The sequence below is a fragment of the Arvicola amphibius genome, chromosome 4 (genome assembly GCF_903992535.2).
Source record: "Arvicola amphibius chromosome 4, mArvAmp1.2, whole genome shotgun sequence".
In the NCBI taxonomy this organism is placed as follows: domain Eukaryota; kingdom Metazoa; phylum Chordata; class Mammalia; order Rodentia; family Cricetidae; genus Arvicola; species Arvicola amphibius.
In genome coordinates this window covers 46,703,843-46,728,034 of record NC_052050.1, presented here as the reverse complement: position 1 = coordinate 46,728,034, position 24,192 = coordinate 46,703,843, and the positions used below count along the sequence as shown (strand labels likewise).

The 24,192-nt window shown below is 52.0% G+C and overlaps 1 protein-coding gene across 2 annotated transcripts; it reads left to right on the top strand.

Annotated features, from left to right (window-relative positions):
* The first annotated feature begins 2,318 nt into the window (after positions 1 to 2,318).
* Cluh (clustered mitochondria homolog) lies at positions 2,319 to 24,079 on the top strand. 2 transcript variants are annotated; one of them, XM_038325890.2, is made up of 26 exons: positions 2,319 to 2,531; positions 9,181 to 9,383; positions 9,925 to 10,096; positions 12,468 to 12,611; positions 12,777 to 12,901; positions 12,977 to 13,131; positions 13,233 to 13,358; positions 13,618 to 13,765; positions 13,947 to 14,039; positions 14,721 to 15,415; positions 16,824 to 17,047; positions 17,191 to 17,292; positions 17,461 to 17,561; positions 18,170 to 18,322; positions 18,408 to 18,470; positions 18,584 to 18,828; positions 19,075 to 19,159; positions 19,307 to 19,460; positions 19,539 to 19,678; positions 20,333 to 20,413; positions 20,490 to 20,615; positions 20,722 to 20,843; positions 21,063 to 21,156; positions 21,240 to 21,374; positions 21,458 to 21,531; positions 22,676 to 24,079. In XM_038325890.2, the coding sequence occupies exons 1-26, from the start codon at positions 2,432 to 2,434 to the stop codon at positions 22,845 to 22,847; spliced, it is 4,032 nt and encodes a 1,343-aa protein (XP_038181818.1). In that variant the 5' UTR covers positions 2,319 to 2,431; the 3' UTR covers positions 22,848 to 24,079. The 2 variants fall into 2 exon arrangements, with proteins under 2 accessions (XP_038181818.1, XP_038181817.1); XM_038325889.2 differs by having other exon boundaries at positions 2,320 to 2,531; positions 17,188 to 17,292.
* The last annotated feature ends 113 nt before the right edge of the window (positions 24,080 to 24,192 follow it).

The window sequence follows — 24,192 nt, the reverse complement described above, 5'->3', positions numbered from 1 at the left end:
GTTTACCTAGAATGCATATTTTGACCCACAACACTAGAAAAACAAACAAAAGACAGGACAAGGGAGTAAGCTAAAAAGATGGTTTGCTGTTGAGTGCTTGCTGCTCTTTCAAAGGACCATAACCTCTGTGTGTGGCTCATAACCAACTGTAACTCCAGCTTCAGGAGACCCAATACTCGCATGTACCTCCATGGGCACGAGGAAACACACACACTCACACACTCTCACACACACACACACACACACACACACACACACAGGGCATATATACACACATATATAACTAAAAATAAAAATAAATCTTTAAAAACAAAAGAAACAGGGCAGGGAGGTGGTTCAGTCAGTAAAGTAAAAAGCCAGCAGAGGAGGTGATCCCCTAGAATGCCAGCACTAGGACTTGTTAGCCAGCTGGCCAGTTTAGCCAACTGCTGAGCTCCAAGCTCAGTGAGAGACCTTATCTCAAAAAATAAGGTAGGTGAGGGCCACAGACACTAAATAAAAATGTAATAGAAGTTTTTTTAAAAAGCTAAGTTGGAGAAATGAGGCAGATGCCTGATCTCCGCTTGGACAAGAGCACACAGACACACAACAGAACACCTGAGATCCAGTAGAGTGAGAATGAAATGATTTACTCAACTTCACCAAAAGAGACAGGTAAAGGTTACTAGGGACCGACTTCCAGTCCAATTTAGTGTCACGTTTATATACAACCTTGCTCTTGCTTGGCTTTCTTTTGTTTTTGCATGCTTGTGTGTTTTCTTGAGACAGGGTATTAATGTCCCATAGACTAAGTTCAAACTTTTTCTACTTCTCTCATTGGTTTCTGGGTGCTGGGATTATAGAGGTGAGCTGCTATTTCCTGTTCCCTGCCTGCCTTCTGTGTGCATGTAGCAATACCTCCTTGCTAGCTTTTCCAACTTTCCTGTGCAACAGCCAGAAATCACTTCTTCCTACTCCTGTTTAACTCCCCTTTGCCCTCACAGAACATCCAAAAGGAGCTTTCTGGTACTGGCACTTACATCTGACATTTCCCTCTTCTCTTCCTCTTGATTGGAGCTGTCCTTCCTGACCTGACTACCGGTTTTCAGCACCTGCACTCTAGAGCAAAGTGGACTTCCGACTTACTTTGACAGTGTGTTACTATGTAGCCCAAGATGGTCTCAAACTCCAGATCCTCCTGCCTCAACAGATCAAGAGGTGGGATTACAGGCCTGTGCCATCACATTGGATCCCTAAATCTACTTTCCTTTGCAGTTTATACAGGGGTGTATGTAGCCCCTTCTCATTTCAGATTCCCAGGCTCTATTAGATCCTAGCAAGTGTAAAAATTGTGCCTAAGCACTTCACCTCCCTCTCTGCCTGGACAACTTTAAATGTCTGACAAGACCTGGCTCAAGTTTCACCTCTGGGACTAGGGGTGTCTCTCAGTGGTAGAGACACCCTGGCCGTGCTAGAGGTCCTGAATTCAATCCTCAGCAAGGTACACACAGGTCACCCCTTCAGCAACTCTGACCTCACTCCTTATTTCCCACCCAACCAATAGAACAGAAAAATCGGAACTATAGTAAAGACAGATCTATAGATTTAGATTGATCCCGTCCTCTTTTACGGCCTCTTTTGTGTTCTCTTTTGTGACCTTGGCCCTCAGCGTCCTTCACTGTAAACCAAGATTTTGGCCTGGAAGTGATAGCCCATCTACTGTGCGTTGGGGGTTGGGTGGAGGGGGAAGCTGGAAGTGAGAAACCATTTACTGTGTGTGTGTTATACAGATAGGGGAAGAGCCCGTGGTGGTCAGTACAAGTTTTGACTGTCTGTTCCTGACACTTTATGCTCATTTGCAACCCTCACCCTGCCGCTGGTGATCACCCTGCGTATCTTCCTCAATAATTCAAACACTCTCGTTCCTTCCCTTCTGTAGGAAAGAGCCCATTAGGTGAGGAGGGCGCCGAGGGTCGCGATAACAACGCTGACACACGCGGCGCGGACTTTTGGCAGAAACGCCATAGGAAGCAGCGGGTCCTTGGGGGAGGGGGAACATTGAGCGAAGGCTGTCCAGGGCGAGTCTCCACCCAAGGTCACGACGCCCGCCCAGCAGGCGACGAACCAAGGAGAAGTCTCCCGGAAGCCCCGCCTCACCAGGGGGCCGAGGCCTCTCTCCTTTGGGCCCCGACTCGTTGCCTTTAAGGCTTTGGAAAAGTCGCTGCGTCGGTGGACTGACAACGGAGCGCCACGTGTTTTGTCCCTCGTCGGCCGCCGTGGGCCGGCCGGGCGCGAGGGCGGGGCAGGGGAGCGGCTGCGGGGTCAAAGGCTACAGCGCGCACCACGTGGGCCGGTGACTCCGTCCTTCCCGCAGCGGCCGAGGCGCGCAGGGCACTTGGGTTAGTGGCGCGGAGTGCGGCGCATACAGGCGAGCCGGACGCCCGCTCCCGCCATGGTCATCAAGACGGATGAGTTGCCGGCGGCCGCCCCGGCCGACAGCGCCCGGGAGCACGGCTCGCAGGCAGGCGGCAAGGGGCGACCGAACGCGGCCGGTGAGTGGGCCGGGGCCAGGGGCAGCTGGGCTGGGGCCCCGGCCGAGTCGGGCCGGAGGGCTCGGGACTCGGCGTGGACAGCCGCCACCCCTCCGCGTGTGTGTGGGCGGTGCACTAGGCCGCCTCCGCGCTGAAGGTCACCTTCACTGGCACCCCCGGCTACGGCCCGAACTTCGCACGTGGGGTCCGTGGAAGGGCAGTCACGGCGGACACACGCGCACAAGATCGTGGGGACACGTGCGCGCACACGCGGTTTGGTTTCAGGGTGCGCCGCCGCCGCAGGCGGATTGGAATCGGCGGCCCCACCCCCTTCCGCGCCCCTGCTTGGGGAGCCCTCCGGGCTGGGGACTCTGACACTTGCGGCCCAGCCTCTTTCTGGTCCTTCTTGTCCTGGACGATCCTGTGCGGCAGAGCTGCAGCCCAATGAGTGAGGTTCAGTTTGGAGCTGCCCAAACTTGGGACTGTGGGAAGAGCGCAAGTTAGGGTTTATGTGTTTTGTGGTGGTGTCTTTCGTACACTCTTACAGACAAGGGCTTACTCCCAGGTCATCAGGCTACGGTCTCCATTCTTTCAGTAATTGGCCGCCACTTGATAGGGGTACTATAGGGTCCTACCTGTGTGTGGGGGCAAAGCCTAGCTCTTTGGCAGGGGAGGTGTTTGTGCCTGAACTTGATCATTAACCTGCCTTATTGCGAAAAGTGGGTCAGACCAGAGCTGCTGTTTTTTAAGGCAAAGGTCATTAGTGTGGAGTGGAGCTCCCAGCTCTCCCCCGTGGGGGCTGTGTTGGTACTGGCTTTGGGAGTGGCTGAGGCTTGCCCAGGGGTGGGGCCTACTTCTCTTGTACTTTGCCTGTGTCCTTTCTGTTATTTTCACCCAGTCTCAGACCCCAGTTTTGAGGCTGGAATCCCCTTCCTAGACCTCCTCAGGTCTCCTCATGGCCAGACCGGTCCTTTCCAGCCAGGATTGTCAGTGGGAGTGCAGACCCACTTTCTCTCTTCTCCACAGCTCTCCACCATGGGAACCTGTCTCAGTTCATCATCTTCATTGTTCCTGGCTTCAGTGAGCAGACGAGGGCTGACTTGGGAGTAAGGATGGGCCTAACACTTGTTAAACTCTTTCCCACCACAGTGGATTTACCTTGCCTAGACAAGGCCAGGGTTTGGGCAGAACAAGAAATGCTGAAAATATCAGTATACCAGGCTGATGTGGTTCTGAATCCATGGGCAAGCTGGATAGGAGGAGGTCAGGGCTGGCTGGTTTCTCCACCATCAAAGAGATCTGAAGAGATATGAAGCAGCTTGGCCAAGGTCATAGTGATTTCATTGTCTAGGGAGCATTTGGATTTCCAGTTTATGACCAGCATGCCAAACCTACCCCAGTCTGGCCTAGAAGGAACTGAGACAGGCGTGCTGGTTTATCATGTGTGTGATTCAGGGAACTTAGGAACTGGAATGGTGGAGGATTTTTCGTACCCAGAATGAAGTTCCTTTCTTAGTTAATGTACTCAGGATGAGGGTAGCTGTATTGGGGTCAGGTCATAGCTCTTCAGCTTGGGGTACAGGGATTTCTAGTGTGTAGGGTCTTGGCTTCTGTGTCCCCAGAAAAGCTGGTATCGATGGCTGAGACACACTTTACGGCCATCTTGGATCTGTTCAAAGGGAAGGAACATTAATAGAGCTCCCTCCCATTGTGCTCTCCAGGTCAGACTTTTATATGGGTATCAGACTGCAGGCTTCGATCCTCAACCCCTATTTCTGGAAGGTCTCCAGTATCTTTGAGGAGGGGATCAAGCAAGACAGGCAAGGGTCAGTTATCTTCTTAGGAATAAAGTAGCTTTTAGGGGTTAAGAGAACAGGCAGGTTTTTCAAGTTCATAGTGGTGTGTCAAGTTCCTTCTGCACAGGGGAGGGCTCCCTGTATTGGGCGTGGAAACTGAAGGGGAATGGCAGACTAGGGGAGAACTAAGGGGTTATAAGCTCTCCAGCAGGATCTTTTTTGTTTGTTTGTTTGGTTGGTTGGTTTTTTGAGACAGGTTTTCTGTGTAGCTTTGGAACCTGTCCTGGAACTTGCTCTGTGGACCAGGCTGGGCCTCAAACTCACAGAGATCCACCTGCCTCTGCCTCTCAAGTGCTGGGATTAAAGATGTGCAACACCATTGCCCGGCCCTCCAGCAGGAACTTAGAGGTCTTCTTTGGGTGGTGTCTGGGAAAGCAGTGAACCGCACTTGAACTTGAAGGTCTGGGGAAACAGGAAGGAGGCAAACAGGGTCTTCTGCCTCTGTCCTCTTGTCTTAAAGGCCTGGGTCCCTAGAATGGGATGATGTATCTTTTGGGGTTCTACTTCCTGCTCTAGCCTCACCTGCTGATTCCTTAGGGTGTGGCCTGGCCCTGGCATGGTCTCCGCAGACTCTGTTAGACTGGGGAGGTACACACAGGCTGCTTGTGGTTGTGGTTGTGATTCTTTTTAAGTTCTGTCTGTGACCATCTCTGGCCAGTGGGGTCCTTGTACTTCAGGCCCAGGGAGGCACGCATGCACTCTTGCCATCCTGATCTGTCTGTCTGGAGTAAGTTAGCATGTGCGCTAAGTGCCCTTCAGGCCGCTGATCCCATTCTGCAGAGGACTGCCTTTTTTCTTTTACTTTCCCTGAATCCTAGGTCCTTAGAGGTGCCCCTGGGAATAGAGACCTGGAGCCATCTTACGACGGCTTCCAGGAGCAAGGCACTGCTTCAGCCTGGTTCCTTGGGGAGCATGACAATAGATGGTACTCTAAAAGTGGTACCCAGAGACCTGGGTTTGTGCTTCTGACACACCTACCTTTTCCTAGACTTAAGTGCATCACCTTTTGCTTCTGTGACCTTGGACAGCTCACTTATTAGTCTTGTGGCGTTTCAGTTTCCTTGAGTGAGTTGGGATGGTGATCTGAACATACTCCTTCTGGGGAGAGGGCCTGGAGTAAACACTGGCCCCATTGGGAACTAGAATGGCGACAGTGTTAACATCTTTTGACATCATTACCAGTCTGCCTGTTCCTCTCCCAGGGTTAGGATGTGTTTGCGGAGGGGTTAGAAGGAATGAATTGGACCTGGCCCCTCTTGCCCCAGGTCATAGTGTGAGGCTTAGAACCTGCTAGGGTTAAAGAGAAGCCAAAGGTTTGCTTAGCCATTCCAGGGATTGTAGGGACCTGCGGTGGGAGCCTGGCTGCCCTTCCCACACCCATTCTGGTTAGTATGGATGCCAGAGCAGTTCTAACTGGGCCCTGGCAACAAGTCAGAGGCTCTGCAAAGGCTCCCTGGCGAGGCTGGGCATGCTGCTTCTGCACAGTGCAATGGCCTTCAGCCTCTTGCTGGCAGCTCTGTTTTCCCTGGGGGAGACATTTGGTTTTCTCCTGGCAGCGCACAGACTGCTGGGAAGGGAAGAGGTAGTCTGCCAGCTTCTTGGTGCAGTGTGGAGTCCTGAGGCATGGGTGCAGTTGTCCTCTGGGAGATTGAGGGCCCATCCCCCTTTCCCTAGAACCAGTGACTCTCAGGAAGGGGCCAGCTGCCAGGTCACCTGCAGGGGGCAGCAGGAGCCAGAAGCCTCAGCCAGTCCCTTGACCTAGGAGGAAGAAAGCAGGGTGTGCTCTGTCGGCAGCTGGTGGACTAGGGGTGGCTGGCTATCTCATGGCCTGGGCCCGGATTTGTGCCAGCTGTTGTCAGCAGCTGGCTGAAGCAGTTCTGCCCACTACCACTGTGGGTGGAGCTGAGGAGAGGACCCCCTTGCTGAGCCCTGCTTCTGCCAGCCAGTCCTCTACGCCTTCTATCCTAAGGGGCCCAGGTATCCCAAATGCCGGATTCCTTTGCTCTCCTAATGGCTTCACTGGCAATGATCCCTTTTCTGAGGTGTGTAGAGAGGTGGGCCTGAATGCTGAGAGCAGTTCTTCTCAGGGTCCTAGAGCCTCTGGGGCCTCCTGGCCCACAGCCGTCCTTCTGGCCGACCTTGAGCAGAATGCGAGGCCCAGGGAATGTGCCCTTCCTGGGGCTGCCCCAGCAGGCCTGGCCCCACTGAAACCTGAAGCCAGTTGGAGCTCCAGCCCTGAGCCGACCAGCTGCATCACCACAAGGGTAGAAGCAGAGGCTGGAACAGGGGACAGAGTCAGCACCAGGCCTGGGCCTGGTCAGGGTAGCTGGCTGCCTTGCTGCCATGGCAGTCCTGAGACTACAGAGCCAAGAAGAACGCAGCTGCTGACTGTAACAGGTGGGCTGTGGGACTGTGTGAACCCAATGACCAGAGAGATCACTTGGCATTAGTCCTGTGGTGGAGAGGACTTCAGGCCCCCTTGGAGGAAAGAAGAGGGCCAAGACTAGCTGTCCTGGGGTGCATTCTCTTAAATCTGACTCTCCCTGGCTTAGGAAATAGGGCTGGGGTCACCTTACCTTTTCCGCCGTCTTCTCTTGTCCTCTCCATTCCAAACACTTGGAGGAACGCAGGATGTCTGTTGAGGTCCAGGCCTAACGGCCTACTTCTGTATCTTCAGAGCTAAAAACTGGATCTCTATTGAGTGAGGGCCTTTGCAGCTTCTGTCTCCATTCTAGGGGATTGCCAACCTGGAAGGTCATCTACAGGGACCCAGCAAGGAGAGGCTTCTCCTATCCACACCCCTTCTTGTTGGTCTTAGCAACCTAGCCACCACTGTCCTATCCTTGTCTGCTCTGTCCTTAGAGCCAGACAAGGGTTCACTTTGGGTGGGTTTTTCATTTCTAAGGGCTGAAGCCTCCCTGCCAGGGGTTGCTGGGCCACTGAAAGGGCCATTCTGTGTATCCTTTGGTTCTTAGATGGCACTCCTGTGTTGGAAGGGCTGTGCTGTGGTACTTATAGCATTATTGGAGACCCAGCGTGAAACCTCGGGTTCACTTTAATGCTTTCTAGGCTTCACTCGCCCTGTTCTGGGATAAAGGAGTAGGTATCCAAAATCCTGGAGGTACAAGAAGAGAGGTGAGGCTTCCCTCCATGGCCCTGGTGTGCCTCTCTGTTTTGAGTCTGCCTTCCTCCTTGAGGCCCTTGATTTATAGACAGATATTGTACAGCTTTGGGGTCATGTACCCTGTTGCCACTCTTGGGGTCTGGATGGGCTGTGCCGACATCTAGAGCATAGATGTTCTGTCTGGAACAGTCCTGCTCAGAGCTGCAAGCCAAGGGGGCTCTGTGACAGACCAGTATTGGGGCTAAGGTCTCTGTTTGCCAAGTGGACATCCAGGCAGGCCTATGTTTAGCTGGAGGATTTCTGAGGAGGTCCTTTGCTTTCTAAGGGTGGAGAGGCCTTTCTTTGTTTTACTTAGTGCCTGGTAGGGAAGAATGAGACATTTTGTCATTTGCTTCTCTCTCTCCACAGCATGTTAAGTTGGGTGCTCGAATGTAGGCTAGCACTAATTAATTTGATACCTTTTCATTGAGCCAGGATAAGACAGAAGGTGGAACAGAGGGCTGCTGGTGTGAACAGCTATCCACAGTGTAACATAATGACTACTCCTGAAGGCATTGCATGTATTCTAGCAGCGGTGGGGCTGCTGCTTCAGTTAGGGTCATATGGGCAGGTTCTGGGGAAGAGAGTTTATTCACCCAGGACATAAGAATGAGTTGGAAGGGACCGGAGAGATGGCTCAGTGGTTAAGAACTCTTAACTGTTTTTTAAAAGATACGTTTTTAGAGCCAGACAGTGAGATTAAAGAATCCCAGTACTCATGAGGCAGAGGCAGGCAGATCTCTGAGTCTGAGGCAGGCCAGCCTGGTCTACAGAGTGAGTTCCTGGAGAGGCTCCAAAACTACAGAGAAACCCTGTCTTGAAAAAAAAAAAGATCAACGAACCAGTCCCGAGTGCTAGAATGATCCCCCAGAAGCTTCTGAGTAGCCCGTAGCTCAACAGTTCCGGTTGGGGGTTGGGTGGTGTGTGCTTATGTGTGTGGAGTGGGGTAATCAAGAGTGCAGAGGGGAGAGGGGAGGGAGCTGGCAGAGCTGAATTTGGCTTTAGGCAGCTGCCTTAAACTGGCTCATACTTAAGTCATCAGTGGTTTATCAGAATTCCAAACTGTGCTCTTGATTGATGTTGGAAAACTACCAAGGCCATGACACAGAGTCAATACCTAGGGCTTGGTTGTAGATTTAGGGTAGGTGACTAGGTAGTGGGGGAAACAGGGACTGAATGTCATTCTAACAAAATGATCCTTTGGTGGTATCTAAGGGAGGGTCACATGTCTACGGCATTTGTCTGTGTTGAGATACTTTAGATTAGCCATGTGAGCTTACACATGGAGAGTATTTGAATCAATATGAGAAATGAGGTTAGGAAGGGCTGAAGTCATAGCTCAGGATGGCTAGAGAGAATGGAGTTGGAAGAGGAAGATAAGGGTGTTTCCTTAGATTGAGGAGCAGTGGCCTTACTGCTAGAGAAGGGTAATGTGTGGCATTGTGGCCCTGGGGAGGAATCCTGACTGGTGGGACTGAGGAACAGTGGATGGAAAAGGAGGGTACAAAATGTGTAAAGGAGATGGCGGTGTCTGCACATATCCAGTGGGGGTTTCTAGTGGGTCTATGTGATGCACACGCAACTGGGTGTGTGAGGCAGAAAGCCCCACCTGCCCAGGTAGGCCCATCTGACTCAGCTTCACCTTCCTCAGAGCCCCCCTCAGTCATGCTGTTGAATGGTGACTGCTCAGAGACCTTGAAGAAGGAAGAAGGGACAGCTGAGTCACCCAGGGAAAATGGGCTGGATGAAGGTGAGCCTGGAGATGAGACCACTGGACAGGAAGTCATTGTCATTCAGGACACAGGCTTTTCTGTGAAGATCCTGGCCCCTGGCATCGAGCCCTTTTCCTTGCAGGTAAGATGGAGGAAGATATTCTGGGGACCAAGATATGCTGGAGAGGAGCATGTTTGAAAGCAAAACCTTGTCTTTGTATGTGTTGGCCTATGGTCAGGAAGCTGGTCCTGGCTTTTGCCCGGGGTCTGGGCTTGCGCAATAGTAGAGGCTAGGTTCAGGTCATTGCTCCATTGCTAGAAGGCAACCACCAGCCCCAACTGGCAAGGCCAGAGCCATTTGCCTAGAAGCCTTAGTGTTGCTTCCCTTGTTTTTCTATTCTCCAGTTAAGAGATTGCTCTTGGTATCTATAAGTAGTTTAGGGACACTGGGGCCAAGTTCTGTCTAGTAAGATCATATGTGTATAAGCATGTATACAGACATAGACACAGATGAACATGGTGTTCTTGGATAGGGCTTAGAATTCAAAATTTAAAACCCAAAAAGTTAAAGTGGATATTTGGGGTATATATTCTGGAGTCCGAGGTACTTTGGCCTCGTAGCAAGGAGGGATGATGCTTATGCACCCTGCCATACAATACCAGAGTGGCCTTCTCTCTGGCAGGTATCCCCCCAGGAGATGGTGCAGGAGATCCACCAGGTGCTCATGGACCGTGAGGACACTTGTCATCGTACCTGCTTCTCACTACACCTGGATGGCAACATGCTGGACCACTTCTCAGAGCTGCGAAGTGTGGAGGGGCTGCAGGAGGGCTCAGTGCTCCGAGTTGTGGAAGGTTAGTCAAGATTAAGCTGGTAGCTGGCAGAGGAGGGCCCAGCTGTAGGCCAGAACTGTCACCTAAGTGTGCTGCTCAGACTGTCACCCTTTCTTTTCTACTACTGCATGGTGGACAGTTTAAGACCAAGAGTCTCCATTTTTAAAAATCCAGCCAGTCCTAGGATTGAAATCAGCTTATCAGACTGTGAAAAGATAAGTGTTGTCTCCTCAGTGGCCTCAGTTTCATCATCTCTTCTTTGTTTTGAGGTGAGGTCTCTCTGTTGCTCTGGCTGTCCCGGAACTCACCTGAGTAGACTAGAATGGCCTTGAACTCACAAAGATCTGTCTCTGCCTCCTGAAGCTGAGATTTTCTAGCTCTCGAGTCATCCCCTTCCTTGCAGAGTTGTCTGCTTTGGTGTGGTGAGGCTGGTTTGGTTGTAGAATAAAAAATAATTCCTGTAGGGGCTGGAGAGATGGCTCAGCAGTTAAGAGCACCGCCTGCTCTTCCAGAGGTCCTGAGTTCAATTCCCAGCAACCACGTGGTGGCTCACAACCATCTGTAATGGGGTCTGGTGCCCTCTTCTGGCCTGCAGGCATACATGCAGACAGACTATTGCATAATAAACAAACAAACAAACAAACAAATAAATAAATAAATCCTGTAGCAGCTCAGGGAATCCCCAGGACTGCTAGCTTGTGAAGAGCAGATGTGGAAAGCAGGGCTCAGTGCTCATGCCTTAATCCCAGGACTTGGGCAGCTGAGGCAGGAGGATTGCTGTGAACTGGAAGTGCGCGTGGGCTACAGAACAAGACCCTGTCTCAAAAAGCCAAAAGGGAAAATAAAGAAGTAAATAATGTCGGGAACGACTGTACCTCAGCTGACTGCACTTGATCATAGGACCCTTTTCATCCTTGCAGAAAGCCCATTACAATGTCACAAAACACACACTATAGGGCAGTATTGATTCTGGGGGTCTTGGGCTATGAAGGCTCAACAGTTCCACAGGACTGGAGGTATCTGAACAAAAAGCCATGGCTCTAATGGGTTCTCCAGAGCCTGTGTGGACAAGAGGTAGGTGGTAGGATGATTTTTGCAAACAAGGATCCCGCTAACAGTCAGGTGCATGTGTATTTGGAAATCAGAAACTCAGCTTATGTGTTCATTAGTGGAATTTTGGGATTTGTGTGTGTGTGTGTGTGTGTGTGTGTGTGTGTGTGTGTGTGTGTGTGTGTGAGAGAGAGAGAGAGAGAGAGGCAGGCAGGCAGGCAGGCAGGCAGACAGACAGACAGACAGACAGACAGACAGACAGGGTCGTGTAGCCCGGTCTGGCTTTCAGCCTGGTATATAGCTGAACTCCTGATCTTCCTGCCCCCATAATGTTTAGAAATATAGCTAGGTGCCACCATAGCTAGCTGACAGTAAAATAAAAAAAATGGGGAGCCTAATTAAAAATTCATGGCTGGAGGGTATGTTTCACCAGTTAAGTATGGTTCAGTATGGTTCCTGTTCTTCCGGAAGACCTGGGTTTAGTTCTTAGCACCTACATCTAGTTCTAGGGGTTTCAATGCCCTCTTCTGGCCTCCACAGGCACTCCCACACATGTGGCATATAGTAACACATGAACATACATATGCAACTACACTTGAATCAAAATACACCTTTATTTTATCTATCTATCTATATCTACCTATCTACCTATCTATCTATCTATCTTCTATCTATCATCTATCTATCTATCTATCTATCTATTTGTGGTTTTTCAAGGTAGGGTTTCTCCGTGTAACAGTTCTGACTGTTCTGGAACTCTCTCTGTAGATCAGGCTGGTCTCAAACTCATAGAGATCCTCCTGCCTCTGCCTCTGCCTCTTGAGTGCTGGGATTAAAGGCCTGCGCCACCGCCATCTGGCTCTAGAAACACATCTTTTGAAAAACAACCCACCTTGAGCATGCCTGGTAGTCTTTGATACTGGCACTTAGAGACAGAGACGAGTATCACTTGTTAGGTCTAGGCTAGCCAGAGCTATGTGAGGCTCTGTCTTAAGCTGTGTCACTCTGCCCCCATCTTGCAAAAACAAATTTTAAGCTACCCCAGGGCTACAGATTGAGCTTAGTGCTAGACCATACTTAACTCCACTCTGGCACAGTAAGAAAAGAAATCTGGGCATGGTGACTTTCTGCCTGTGATCTCAGTACTTGAGCACTGAGTTCAAGGGTAGCCTGGGTTACATAGCTGCGGGATAGCATAAACTATATAGAGAGAGACCTTGTCTCAAGATTTCAACCAGCCAACCCTTTCTTTCCCCTCGCGACGATGGCACTCTGTGTATGTCCTCGTGCGAGGCGGGCAGTTCTGGGAGCTCTAGTAATGCTCTGCCTTTTGTTCTGGCAGAGCCCTACACCGTTCGTGAGGCGCGCATCCACGTGCGCCATGTTCGGGATCTCCTCAAGAGCTTGGACCCATCCGATGCTTTCAATGGAGTTGACTGCAACTCCTTGTCCTTTCTGAGTGTCTTCACTGATGGTGACTTAGGAGGTGCGGGGAAAATTGGGACTAGGACTTGAACAGAGGGACAAAGGTCTGCAAGTCATCTCTACATGGGAGTTTGGGGAAAGGCACTGGGAGTCAAAGCAAGCCAGGGCCACACTGAGAAACAGAAATAGTTAATTCTTGGCTAACCACCAACCTTGGGTCCCTCAGACAGTGGGAAGCGGAAGAAGGGCCTGGAGATGGACCCCATTGACTGCACACCGCCTGAGTATATCCTGCCAGGGAGCCGGGAGCGGCCACTGTGTCCCCTGCAGCCCCAGAACCGTGACTGGAAGGTAAAACAGAGGCATGAAAGAAGGAAGACTGGGGGATCCCGAAACTTGTCTCCTCATGCTTGGTCATTTCTACAGCCCCTGCAGTGTCTTAAAGTGCTCACCATGAGCGGTTGGAACCCACCTCCTGGGAACCGCAAGATGCATGGGGACCTCATGTACCTGTTTGTGATTACTGCTGAGGACCGGCAAGTCAGTATCACTGCGTCCACAAGGGGCTTCTACCTGAATCAGTAAGTGTCTGCTGATCCCCCATGTGCCATGGCATGTCCCCCTCTTCTGGGTTTAAGGACAAATACTTGGGGTACCTGCTCAGTGACCCTTCTCATTGCAGGTCCACAGCCTACCACTTCAACCCCAAGCCTGCCAGCCCCCGCTTCCTCAGCCATTCCCTAGTAGAACTGCTCAACCAGATCAGCCCAACCTTTAAAAGGAACTTTGCTGTGCTGCAGAAGAAAAGGTAGCACCTGTGTACCACCTTACCCTGCCCTGCCTCTAAGCACAGGCTGGACATACACTAGCACCCCTGCCCAAGAACCCCAGTGCCCAAGAGGCCCTGCTTTAAGGGGGCAGCAGCTCTGGGAGAGGTGCCCATTTGCTTCTGACTTCAGGGTGGCATCTCTGGGCAAGAAATGCCAGAACAACGGGGCCCTCAGAGAAGAGGAGCTCACAACTGGGCACTAAGCTTAGAGGGATGCCCCATTCCCCCACTTCTACAGGGTCCAACGCCACCCGTTCGAGAGGATTGCCACTCCGTTCCAGGTATACAGCTGGACAGCTCCCCAGGCAGAGCATGCCATGGACTGTGTGCGTGCTGAGGACGCCTATACCTCGAGGCTGGGCTACGAGGAGCACATTCCTGGACAGGTGCTACTCGGCCCCGCCCTCCCAGCCAGCCCTCCTGGTGCCAGGCTCCTTCTGTGCACCTCCAGGAGGCTCCCTCCAATCTCTTTGGGCCTGTCTGCTGGGAGGTGGAAGGAGAAGGGGATAGTCAGACCAGGTCAGGACACATGCTGAGCCTGCATCTGCTTCCCTGGTCCCTCCACAGACCCGGGATTGGAATGAAGAGTTGCAGACAACAAGGGAGCTGCCCCGCAAGAACCTGCCTGAGCGACTGCTTCGAGAAAGAGCCATATTCAAGGTGACTGCATTCCCCTTTTGACCAAAACACAGCCGCCAGCCTACCTGTTAACTGGGCTTGTAGGTAAAGGGAAAACTGGAAGCGGGCTGGCCCAGCTTTGTTGGCAACATTGTAGGGTGTCTCAGCCTCAGGAGACTTCCTCAGATCTTTTCTGTGGCTTCATTGAGATTCTTGGGACCATAGAAAGGGAGGGACTTATCTTTCCTTGGGTGTGGTAAGTTCCAGCTATCTCATGTCCCTGCTTTCATTGAACCACACGCTGTACTGCTGGGGCCCTTCTGTGGGCAGCAACACATTAGTATAACACTTAGAATTTTTATTAGTAGGAGGGTGTGTGTGTATGTAAGTGTGAGGTCAGTTCTCTCCTTCCGCTATAGGTCCAGGGATTGAAGTGAGGTAGTCAGACTTGGCGGTAGGCACTCCTGAGCCATCTCACTGGCCGTACCTGCATACTCACTGCTGTTCCTGAACTGTTTTTCCAGTGAAGTGTTGAGGTTTCAAAAGGTTTTTAAGAAATGATACTGTTGCCCTTTTCTAACTATGAAGAAACTGAGGCTAGGGTGCCTTGACTCCCAGGGCCTGGCTGCCTTCACCATCCAGGTAACCTGGACCAAGATAGGATGTGCCTTGGTGTTCTTGTACCTGGGGTCTGTCTCACCTTCCCAACCTTGGCCTCCACAGGTACACAGTGATTTCACGGCAGCAGCCACAAGGGGTGCTATGGCAGTTATTGATGGTAATGTGATGGCCATCAACCCCAGCGAGGAGACCAAGATGCAGATGTTCATCTGGAACAACATCTTCTTTAGCCTGGGCTTTGATGTCCGGGACCACTACAAAGACTTTGGTGGGGATGTGGCAGCCTATGTAGCTCCCACCAATGACCTGAATGGCGTGCGTACTTATAATGCTGTGGATGTGGAGGGGCTGTACACGCTGGGTACAGTGGTAGTAGATTACCGGGGCTACCGTGTAACAGCTCAGTCCATCATCCCTGGCATCCTGGAGAGGGACCAGGAGCAGAGTGTCATCTATGGCTCCATTGACTTTGGCAAAACGGTGGTGTCACACCCACGCTATCTGGAGCTGCTGGAGCGCACCAGCAGGCCCCTCAAGATTCTGCGTCACCGAGTGCTTAACGACCGAGATGAGGAGGTGGAGCTCTGCTCTTCAGTGGAGTGTAAGGGCATCATTGGCAATGATGGGCGCCACTACATCCTTGACCTGCTGCGGACTTTCCCACCAGACCTTAACTTCCTTCCTGTGCCTGGTGAGGAGCTGCCTGAGGAGTGCATTCGTGCTGGCTTCCCCCGAGCCCATAGACACAAGCTGTGCTGTCTGCGCCAGGAACTGGTGGATGCCTTTGTGGAGCACAGGTGAGAAGTGACTGCTGCCACCCTGGATTACACTGGCAGCATGACTGGCACAGTTAGGCTCATGGAAGAGAGACTCTGGCCTGCTCCCTAGAACTGAGTTATACACCCCAGCCTTTGCCTGCCTCAGATCTTCAGCTGCAGAAATGCAGGGCCAGTTGCAAACTAGCAAGTGGCTAAACTGCCATTCAGCAAAGTGGTCCTGGAACCTTAAGGAACATTCAAATGCCAGTGCAGGGCTGGGAAGATGCTCAGTGGGTGCTTGCTGTGCAAACGTGGGGACCTACATTCAAATCCCCCAAACCATCAACATACAAGGTTGTATGGTAACGTGTTTGAAACCCTAGCACTGTGGAGAGAGGGTGCACACAGGACAGTTACAGGAGATTGTCAGCTGCGAGGTAGGGTCATTGAGAGGTCCTGTCCTGTCTTGTCTCAACAGAATAGGGAGGAGAGTAATATGGTGGCTTTCATATACACATATGCACACCCATATAAAGACAAACACAGCTCGGTTTGTTGGTGCATCCCTTTAATTCCCCAGCACTTTGGAGGCAGACGCAGGCAGATCTCTGACTTCGAAGCCAACCTGGCCTACAAAACGAATGCCAGGACTGTTAAACAGAGAAACCCTGTCTTAAAAAGCAAAATAAAACAAAACAAAAAGGACTCAGAGGAAGAATCTCAGGTGCAGGGCTGGGAAGTGGAGCTTAGAAGTGGTGTTGGTGCAGCTGGCAATGAATGCACTGTCTGCTGTGTCAGCACCACGATGAACTCTTTCCAGATGTCACTGGCATTCCTGCGCGTTCATTCTTGTGAGCCTGTTCTGGAGCCTTTCCCTCTCCTCCATATGTCCCAGCTATCCTCACTGAGGAGAGTTTGAGGGCTTATGTTTGTTTTGAGGCAGGGTCTTGCTGTGTAGCAGAAGCTGGCCTGGAACTCACAGTCCTGGCTTATCCTCCCTGGTGCTGACTTACAGATGCACATCACATTTTGGTTCTGCTCTGACCTGCCAGCAGTCTGGCAGGGTTACTACCCTGGCATAGGCATGCACGTACTCACGTGTACACTGCTTACAGGGTTCCTAGTGCCAACATTTACTTGCCCCCAAAGGTCTGGAGCCTGGGCCTGCCTTTTTTTAAATTGTAGAGTTATTTGCTATAGTAGTATGTGTGAATGTTTTGCCTACATGTATGTATGTGTACCACATGTGTGCCTATTTCCTGTAGAGGTCACAAGAGTGGTCACGAGGGCATTGGATTCTCTGGAACTGGAGTTACGGATGGTTGTGAGCCAACATGTCAGTACTGGGAATTGAACCTGGGTCCTCTGTAAGAGCAGCAAGTGCTCTTAACCACTGAACTGTCCATACAGCTCCCTGCTTCGTCATGTCTGCTCTACTTTGCTCTAGGTACCTTCTCTTCATGAAGCTGGCTGCCTTACAGTTGATGCAGCAGAAGGCCAGCAAGGTTGAGACCCCCACCTCCCTAGAGAATGGTGGTCCTCCCTCAGCAGAGGCTGAGTCGGAAGACTCAATAGGACCTGAGGCAGGAAGTGAGGAGGAGGGCAGCAGTGTGAGTGGCCTCGCCAAGGTGAAGGAGCTGGCAGAGACCATCGCCTCTGATGATGGCACAGGTGAGGTTGCTATGCTTGTTTGGGACAGCCCAAGCTGGTCCTTGCAGCTTAGCCATGGGTGGCTCCTGATCTGTGAGAGGACTGGGGCAGGAGACTCGTGGTAGCACAGCTCTATCTCCTGTCCTCACACATCTCCACAGTAGACCCCCGAAGCCGAGAGGTGATCCGCAATGCCTGCAAAGCTGTTGGCTCCATCAGCAGCACAGCCTTCGACATCCGCTTCAACCCTGACATCTTCTCCCCAGGCAAGTGTGTTTGTGTACGTGTGTGGGGAGTAATCAGTGAATGAACCCTGTAGGCAAGGGCAGAACATGGGGTAGCCGTGGGGCCTCGGCAGCAGAAAGCTGCCTCCAGGTGGCTTCTGTCTTGGTCCTGGTATTTACCTACTTGGCCTTCCTATTCTCCCTCCCTAGGGGTTCGCTTTCCTGAGTCCTGCCAGGATGAAGTTCGGGACCAGAAGCAGCTATTGAAAGATGCAGCTGCCTTCTTGCTCTCCTGCCAGATCCCTGGTTTGGTGAGGGATGGGCTGGAGGATGGGGACTGCCAGAAGGGCTGTTGAGACCTTAGTGCCTCATGCTCCTTGGTCTCTATCACACAGAACCTTCAGATAGCTTTTGCTTTAGCCCTTCCTGGGCTGGCAGGGCAGGGCCCAAGAAGTCACAGCAGCAGTCAGCCATAGGCTCTGTCCTGCTGAGGCTGGGATTCTGGTCTTCGGAGCCTCAGATATCAGAGGCCTAGGATTTCCTGTCCAATTGGTCCCACTAGCTTTCTTCTGTCTAGGCCCCTGAATGACAGGCTCACTTAGCCCTTGGTCAGGTGACATGCTTGTCTCATATTGTAGCCTCTCAGGATAACTGGAGTAAAGCTGTGGCTCCTCCCCCACATAACTAGATGTCCCTGTGCCACCTGTGGGTCCTAAAGGACTAGGCTGCTTCCTATCTGTTCCCTTTGCTCTTGTCAAAGGCAGGGACGGGTTCCTATACCCTTTTCACACTTTGTCTCCTTTTCTCTTCCTGCATGGAAGCCAGGGCTTAGGTCTTCCTTCCTTGAGGGTAATAGGGAAAACCCAGATGGGGAGGGGCAGAGGGTTGGGACTGGTCTTGACCTTATGCAGCTCCACAGGTAAAAGATTGCACAGAGCATGCTGTATTGCCCATGGACGGGGCCACATTGGCTGAGGTGATGCGCCAGCGTGGCATCAACATGCGCTACCTGGGCAAGGTGCTGGATCTGGTGCTGCGGAGCCCGGCCCGTGACCAGCTGGACCACATTTATGTGAGTGGGCCTTAGGCTGGGAGGTGGTTATTGATGCATCTGGAGGCCTGAAACCCGCCCAAGAATTCCTTCTTTGACCCCTCAGAAAATCGGTATTGGAGAACTCATCACACGCTCTGCCAAGCATATCTTCAAGACATATCTACAGGTGCTGCCACTCTTCCCCAAGTTGGTGGGACCTCCCTGGGTGGCATGGGGCCTAGAGAAGAGCCCTGGGTGGGGGCTTAGGGCCATCCTGACTTCAGTCAAAACTTGGCTTAGGGAGTGGAGCTCTCAGGCCTTTCAGCTGCCATCAGCCACTTCCTGAACTGTTTCCTGAGCTCCTACCCCAACCCCGTGGCCCACCTCCCTGCTGATGAGCTGCTCTCCAAGAAAAGGAACAAGAAGAGAAAAAACCGGCCTCCAGGAGCTGCAGACAACACTGCCTGGGCTGTGATGACCCCCCAAGAGCTCTGGAAGAACATCTGCCAGGAAGCCAAGAACTACTTTGACTTCACCCTTGAGTGGTGCGGGCGCAGGGGACAAGGGTTACCACAGGCATAGGGGATTGGGGGTTGGGGTTCAGGTAGCATCTAGGGCCTGTAGAGTGAGGGCAGCAGGTGAACAGGCATAGTTGGGACCAGCATGGGGAAGCAGGGCTGTGAGGGTTAGTGCTGAGCAGCGGAGAGCAGAGCTTAGGGGTTCTGGAGTTCAGCGGCTGTACAGAGCAGGTGGTGGGTGCAGGGCTGCTCAGCCCCCGCTCCTACCCCCAGTGATTCTGTGGACCAGGCTGTGGAGACCTACGGACTGCAGAAGATAACACTGCTGCGAGAGATCTCACTGAAAACCGGGATTCAGGTGGGCCCTCATTTACAGCCTGGGCCACAGGGCAGGGGGAAGGGAGCTTTCTTGGGATAGTAGTCTCTGGAAACGTGCTGGTAGACTGGGAGGTGCTGTCTTTCTGTATCCAAGCCTGAGGCTTTGGGTTTTGGGTCCTTTCCCCAGATTCTGCTGAAGGAGTACAGCTTTGACAGCCGCCACAAGCCTGCCTTCACAGAGGAAGACGTACTCAACATCTTCCCTGTGGTCAAGCATGTCAACCCCAAGGCCTCAGATGCCTTCCACTTCTTCCAGAGTGGGCAGGCCAAAGTACAGCAGGGTGCGTGGCACTGTGGGCTGGGGGAAATGGGAGTGTCTCTTGCCCAGCCCTGACCTTGCCACCTGGGCTGCCTCATAGGCTTCCTGAAGGAAGGCTGTGAGCTCATCAATGAGGCCCTGAACCTGTTCAATAACGTGTATGGAGCAATGCATGTGGAGATCTGCGCCTGCTTGCGTCTCCTGGCTCGCCTCCACTACATCATGGGTGACTATGCTGAGGTGTGTAAGCTGGGCATCTCTTGACTGACATAGTATTGGTTGGGGGCTCCATGAAGGGCCTAGGGCCTCCATCATCACAGGGAGAGGAGAATGCTCTTTCTTGGGGCATCCAGAGCGCCCCAAAGTTCTCGTTCTGTGAGTCAGTTCACCCTTTACTCACTGTCCTTGGGAGAACTCAGTAGTTGCCTCTGCTAAAGTGGACATGGCTCAGGCCACTTAGGGACAGTGACAAGGGTAGATCCCGAGAGCCTGTGAGTAAGACTCAAAGGACCTGGCCTTTGAGTGACCATGGGAAGAGCAATAGATCGTTTCTTTTGTTCAGTGTTCTGTGGTTGTATTCCAGCTGTTTCATTGGCCCCTAGGCTTTGAGAGCCTGTTTTGGGGGTCAGTATACACTAGGCCTCCTTTGAATCAGAGGTTGTCCTAAGAAATTCAGAAGTTAATGTATTTCAGTGCAGTTTGTGTCTGTTTGTATTTGCATAGATTTTGTTAGGGAAGAAAACACAGAAAAATAGAATTTGAAATGGTTCAAGGCTTTGATTTGAAGACCTGCACAGTCAGCAGCTGGTTGGACCTCCTGCTGCCTGTGTACATGCTGTAGGGTAGACGGTGCTGTATGGGGCTGCTCACCTGAGATTGATGTCCTCTCTCCAGGCACTCAGCAACCAACAGAAGGCAGTGCTGATGAGTGAGCGGGTGATGGGCATTGAGCACCCTAACACCATCCAGGAATACGTGAGTAGCCACCTTGGGACTGGTGTTTGTGTGGGAGTGCCTGGGGTCACACTCACCCTCCTGACCCCACCCACAGATGCACCTGGCCCTGTACTGCTTTGCCAGCAGCCAGCTGTCCACAGCCCTGAGCCTTCTGTACCGAGCCCGCTACCTCATGCTGCTTGTGTTCGGGGAGGACCACCCTGAGATGGCGTTGTTGGACGTGAGTGTTGGAGAGGGGGATTGAGGGAACGGGTGTCCATAGGTGGACACTAGACTTTATGCAGGAGTGGTGGGGGGACTGACTTGGCTCCTTCCTTATCCCCCAGAACAACATTGGGCTAGTGCTGCATGGTGTAATGGAATATGACCTATCCCTGCGCTTCCTAGAGAATGCACTGGCTGTCACTACCAAGTACCATGGGCCCAAGGCCCTTAAGGTGGCTCTCAGGTGAGGCAGTGCTAGCTGAGACCCGCAGCAAACTCTTGGTGGCATGGGGAAGGAACCTAGCTATTTCTTCTGCCTTTGAGAAAGATTCTCCAAAGCTCTCTACCTATGCCCTGTGCCCTGACCTTGAGTGGTTCCTTAGGAGCTCCAGCGTGGGATCTAGTCCCCAGGTGGTCTCCACCTCTTGTCCCTCCTTTGCCCCATATATTCTGCTTCTTTCAGCCACCACCTTGTTGCCCGGGTCTATGAGAGCAAAGCTGAGTTCCGGTCAGCCCTCCAGCATGAGAAGGAAGGTTACACCATCTACAAGACACAGGTGGGCTTCACAGGGGCTGTTAAGGTTGCATCTGTGACCGTGCAGTCCTGATCCCCCTTTGCTTTGGCCCTCTTCCTCCATAGCTAGGTGAGGACCACGAGAAGACCAGGGAGAGCTCTGAGTACCTCAAGTGCCTGACCCAGCAGGCTGTAGCCTTGCAACGCACCATGAATGAGATCTACCGCAATGGCTCCAGTGCTAACATCCCACCCCTCAAGGTATGGACCTGGCCTGAGTGGGTGGGTCCAGTTCCCTGGCCTCCTACCATGCTGCTCTAACCTGTCTTCCGTGCTACCCTCAGTTCACAGCTCCCAGCATGGCCAGTGTCCTGGAGCAGCTCAATGTCATCAACGGCATTCTCTTCATTCCTCTCAGGTGAGCTCCCCACCATTCCCGACAATGTACAATCAGCCTTAGGTTCCTCCTCGCTCCTCCCCCCATCCCCCAAGACAGGGTTTCTCTGGGTAGCCCTGGCTGTCTTGGAACTTGCTTTCTAGACCAGGCTGGCTTTGAATTCCCTCTGTCTCCTGAGTGCTGGGATTAAAGGCATGCTCCACCATTGCCTGGCTTAGGTTCTGTTTAAGTTACATTAAGCTCAGACTTTAAAAGCGCATGTATGATCAGCAGTTTTTGTGATTCCTCCCAGACACTTTGTAAAATCCAAGAAATACATAGCCGTAGCATTCTATTTTGTTTTATTTTCCTGTTGTGAGAAGGCTAGCTTAGGCTAGTCTTTAGTGCTAGCCCAGACTATGTTGCCCAAGCCAACCTTATACTGTGACAGTCTCCCCCCTTCCCTCCCCCACCCCCCGCTTCTAAGTGCTAGTATTAGAGTGAGCTGGCCTCAGGCACACACACCATCTTTTCAAATGTTAGGGTCACAGTTGAATTGTGTACCGCTACCTGGGTTTTAGTTTTTAACATATCATGCTCAAATTTGTTTTGTGTTGTTTTAGACTGGGTTTCAGGTAGCCCAGGTTTACCTCAAACTTGCTGTGTAGCTGAGAATGACCTGTTCCTGTTTACCGAGTACTGAGAGATCCCAGGCTGTCACTGTACCTGGCACTTTCTTTTCCATTGTCTTGGTGATCTTTCACCTCCAGTACGTAAAAGGTGGCAGGAATAGTAGCCACCTGCTTTTTCAGTGAAGGGCTGTGCCCTGTCAGCTAGCCTTTAGAAGATTCCTTGCAGCTCTTGAAAGCTGCTTTGAGAGTCCCTCACTCCTGGCTGTGGGAGATGAAGTTGGTGGATAGCCAACAGTAGGAGCACCCTGGCTGTTTTCTGCATGTGTTCTGCTGTAGAAGCCAGAAGCAGGTGCACTTATGGGTAGGGATGGCGTACCCTTACCAAATGCTTTGTAAAGTACAGAGAGCGCTCCACCTCTGGGAGGGACATCCACACTTATCTCCCACTAGCTGAAGCAAAGAGCTCAATAAAGTCCCAAGTGTCACTGGTGGAAGCTGCAGGGTAGCAGAGGGCCCAGGCTACTCTAATTCTACCTTTGCCTCCTAATACTCAGCCAAAAAGACTTGGAAAACCTGAAGGCAGAGGTGGCACGGCGGCACCAGCTCCAAGAGGCCAGCAGAAACAGGGATACTGTGGCCACTGATCCTGAGCCAGCGAGAACCCTGGAGGACATGGGCTCCCCTCAGACTGCCAAGGAAGATCCTTCTCTGAGCTTAGAGGGATAAAAAAGGAGAAAAACATGGACAATCAGCAACCCTATTACCCAGTGATTCAGACAGATTCCAGGAGCAGGGAGCATGCCCTGCAGATTGGGAGCGGAAGCTAGTCCTCCACTTTTTACCCCCACCCCACCCCCAGTATCTGCCTGGGGCCCTGGCCTGGCCTATCTGCTCCTAAAAGATGTTTTGCACTGGTTCAGTGAATACTCAATGCAGAGACCTAATTGAAGACATGAGAATGAGTGTGTAGGCATCAGCTCCAGCATGGGGGCAAGTGCCCCCCAGCCTCCTGCCCTCAAGCAGGTGTGTGTGTGTTCATGCCTGTGGATGTCTTGCTCCGGCCTTCCTGATGTACATAGCCCAGTCGGTTCTGAGTGGATGACGTGCAGATGCAATTTCTCAGGTCATTTGTATGTTTGACATTACGGCTGCTGCTTTTGTTGCCACTACCCTGGGTCCAGCCTGGCTTTAAAAAGTCCAGGTTTAAGCCAAAAAAGATGGGGGCTTTCCTGTGTCATGGGAGCAGGGAGCCAGATCCCCAGTAGGGTGCAAGGTAAGACCTGCAGTGGCTTTACTGTGATTGGGCCTGGCCTACCTGTAGCCTCAGGGTGAGGGGAAGGGGCCTGAAGTGGTAGACCCCCACAATCCATGTGCCTGGCCTTGGCCAAGCAGGAGGAAGCACTGCCACAGGCTTTGACTTGCCTCCCTGCTCCCTGTACCCCAGGTGGGCATAACCTTGGGGGCCAATAGTGTGAATGTATCTTTCTCCCCATTTTAACCTGAGCTGCCTAACGCACAGTGGAAGGTAGTTGAGTGAGGGGCCAGAGCTGAATCATGGATCCCAGGGAAAGTGACATGCACAGGAGTAGTTGTCCCCTCTGTGGAGCCAGGCTCCTTACTTGGTCTTTGCCATAAAAGCACTTCTACAAAGAGGCTCAGGGGTGACGAGGCTCCTCCTACCTGGCTGCTCTCTCCCTGTCTGCCTGTGTTGCTTCTATTTGTCTGCTGTCCCTGAAGGAGATGACCACCCTTTGATCCTGAGGGAGCTGTTCTAGGCAGAGCCCCTGCTTGGGGTTTTGCTGGAGCTGCTGATGAATAGTATCTGTCCAGGGACCTTGTTTAAAAGGGAATGGGCATGAGCCAGCAAGGCATCCCCACAGCTATCAAGATCGTTTTCTTGTTTTTAAGCCATCACGTCTTCATTTCACATTGGAATAAAGTGAGTTTTTGAAACCTGCTGCCCCAGGCTCACCCTGTGTGCTCTGTGAGCCAGGCTCCTGTCTCAGTGAGGCTGTCATAAATGCTGGGAGATAATTATGTATATATTGGGTCAAATTCAAGGTTATGTTTA

Coding starts and splice junctions, on each gene's coding strand:
- Cluh (XM_038325889.2), top strand. CDS start 2,432: ATGGTCATCAAGACGGATGAGTTGCCGGCGGCCGCCCCGGCCGACAGC. Junction 10,097..12,467: donor AGTGCTCCGAGTTGTGGAAG/GTTAGTCAAGAT, acceptor TTGTTCTGGCAG/AGCCCTACACCGTTCGTGAG. Junction 15,416..16,823: donor GATGCCTTTGTGGAGCACAG/GTGAGAAGTGAC, acceptor ACTTTGCTCTAG/GTACCTTCTCTTCATGAAGC.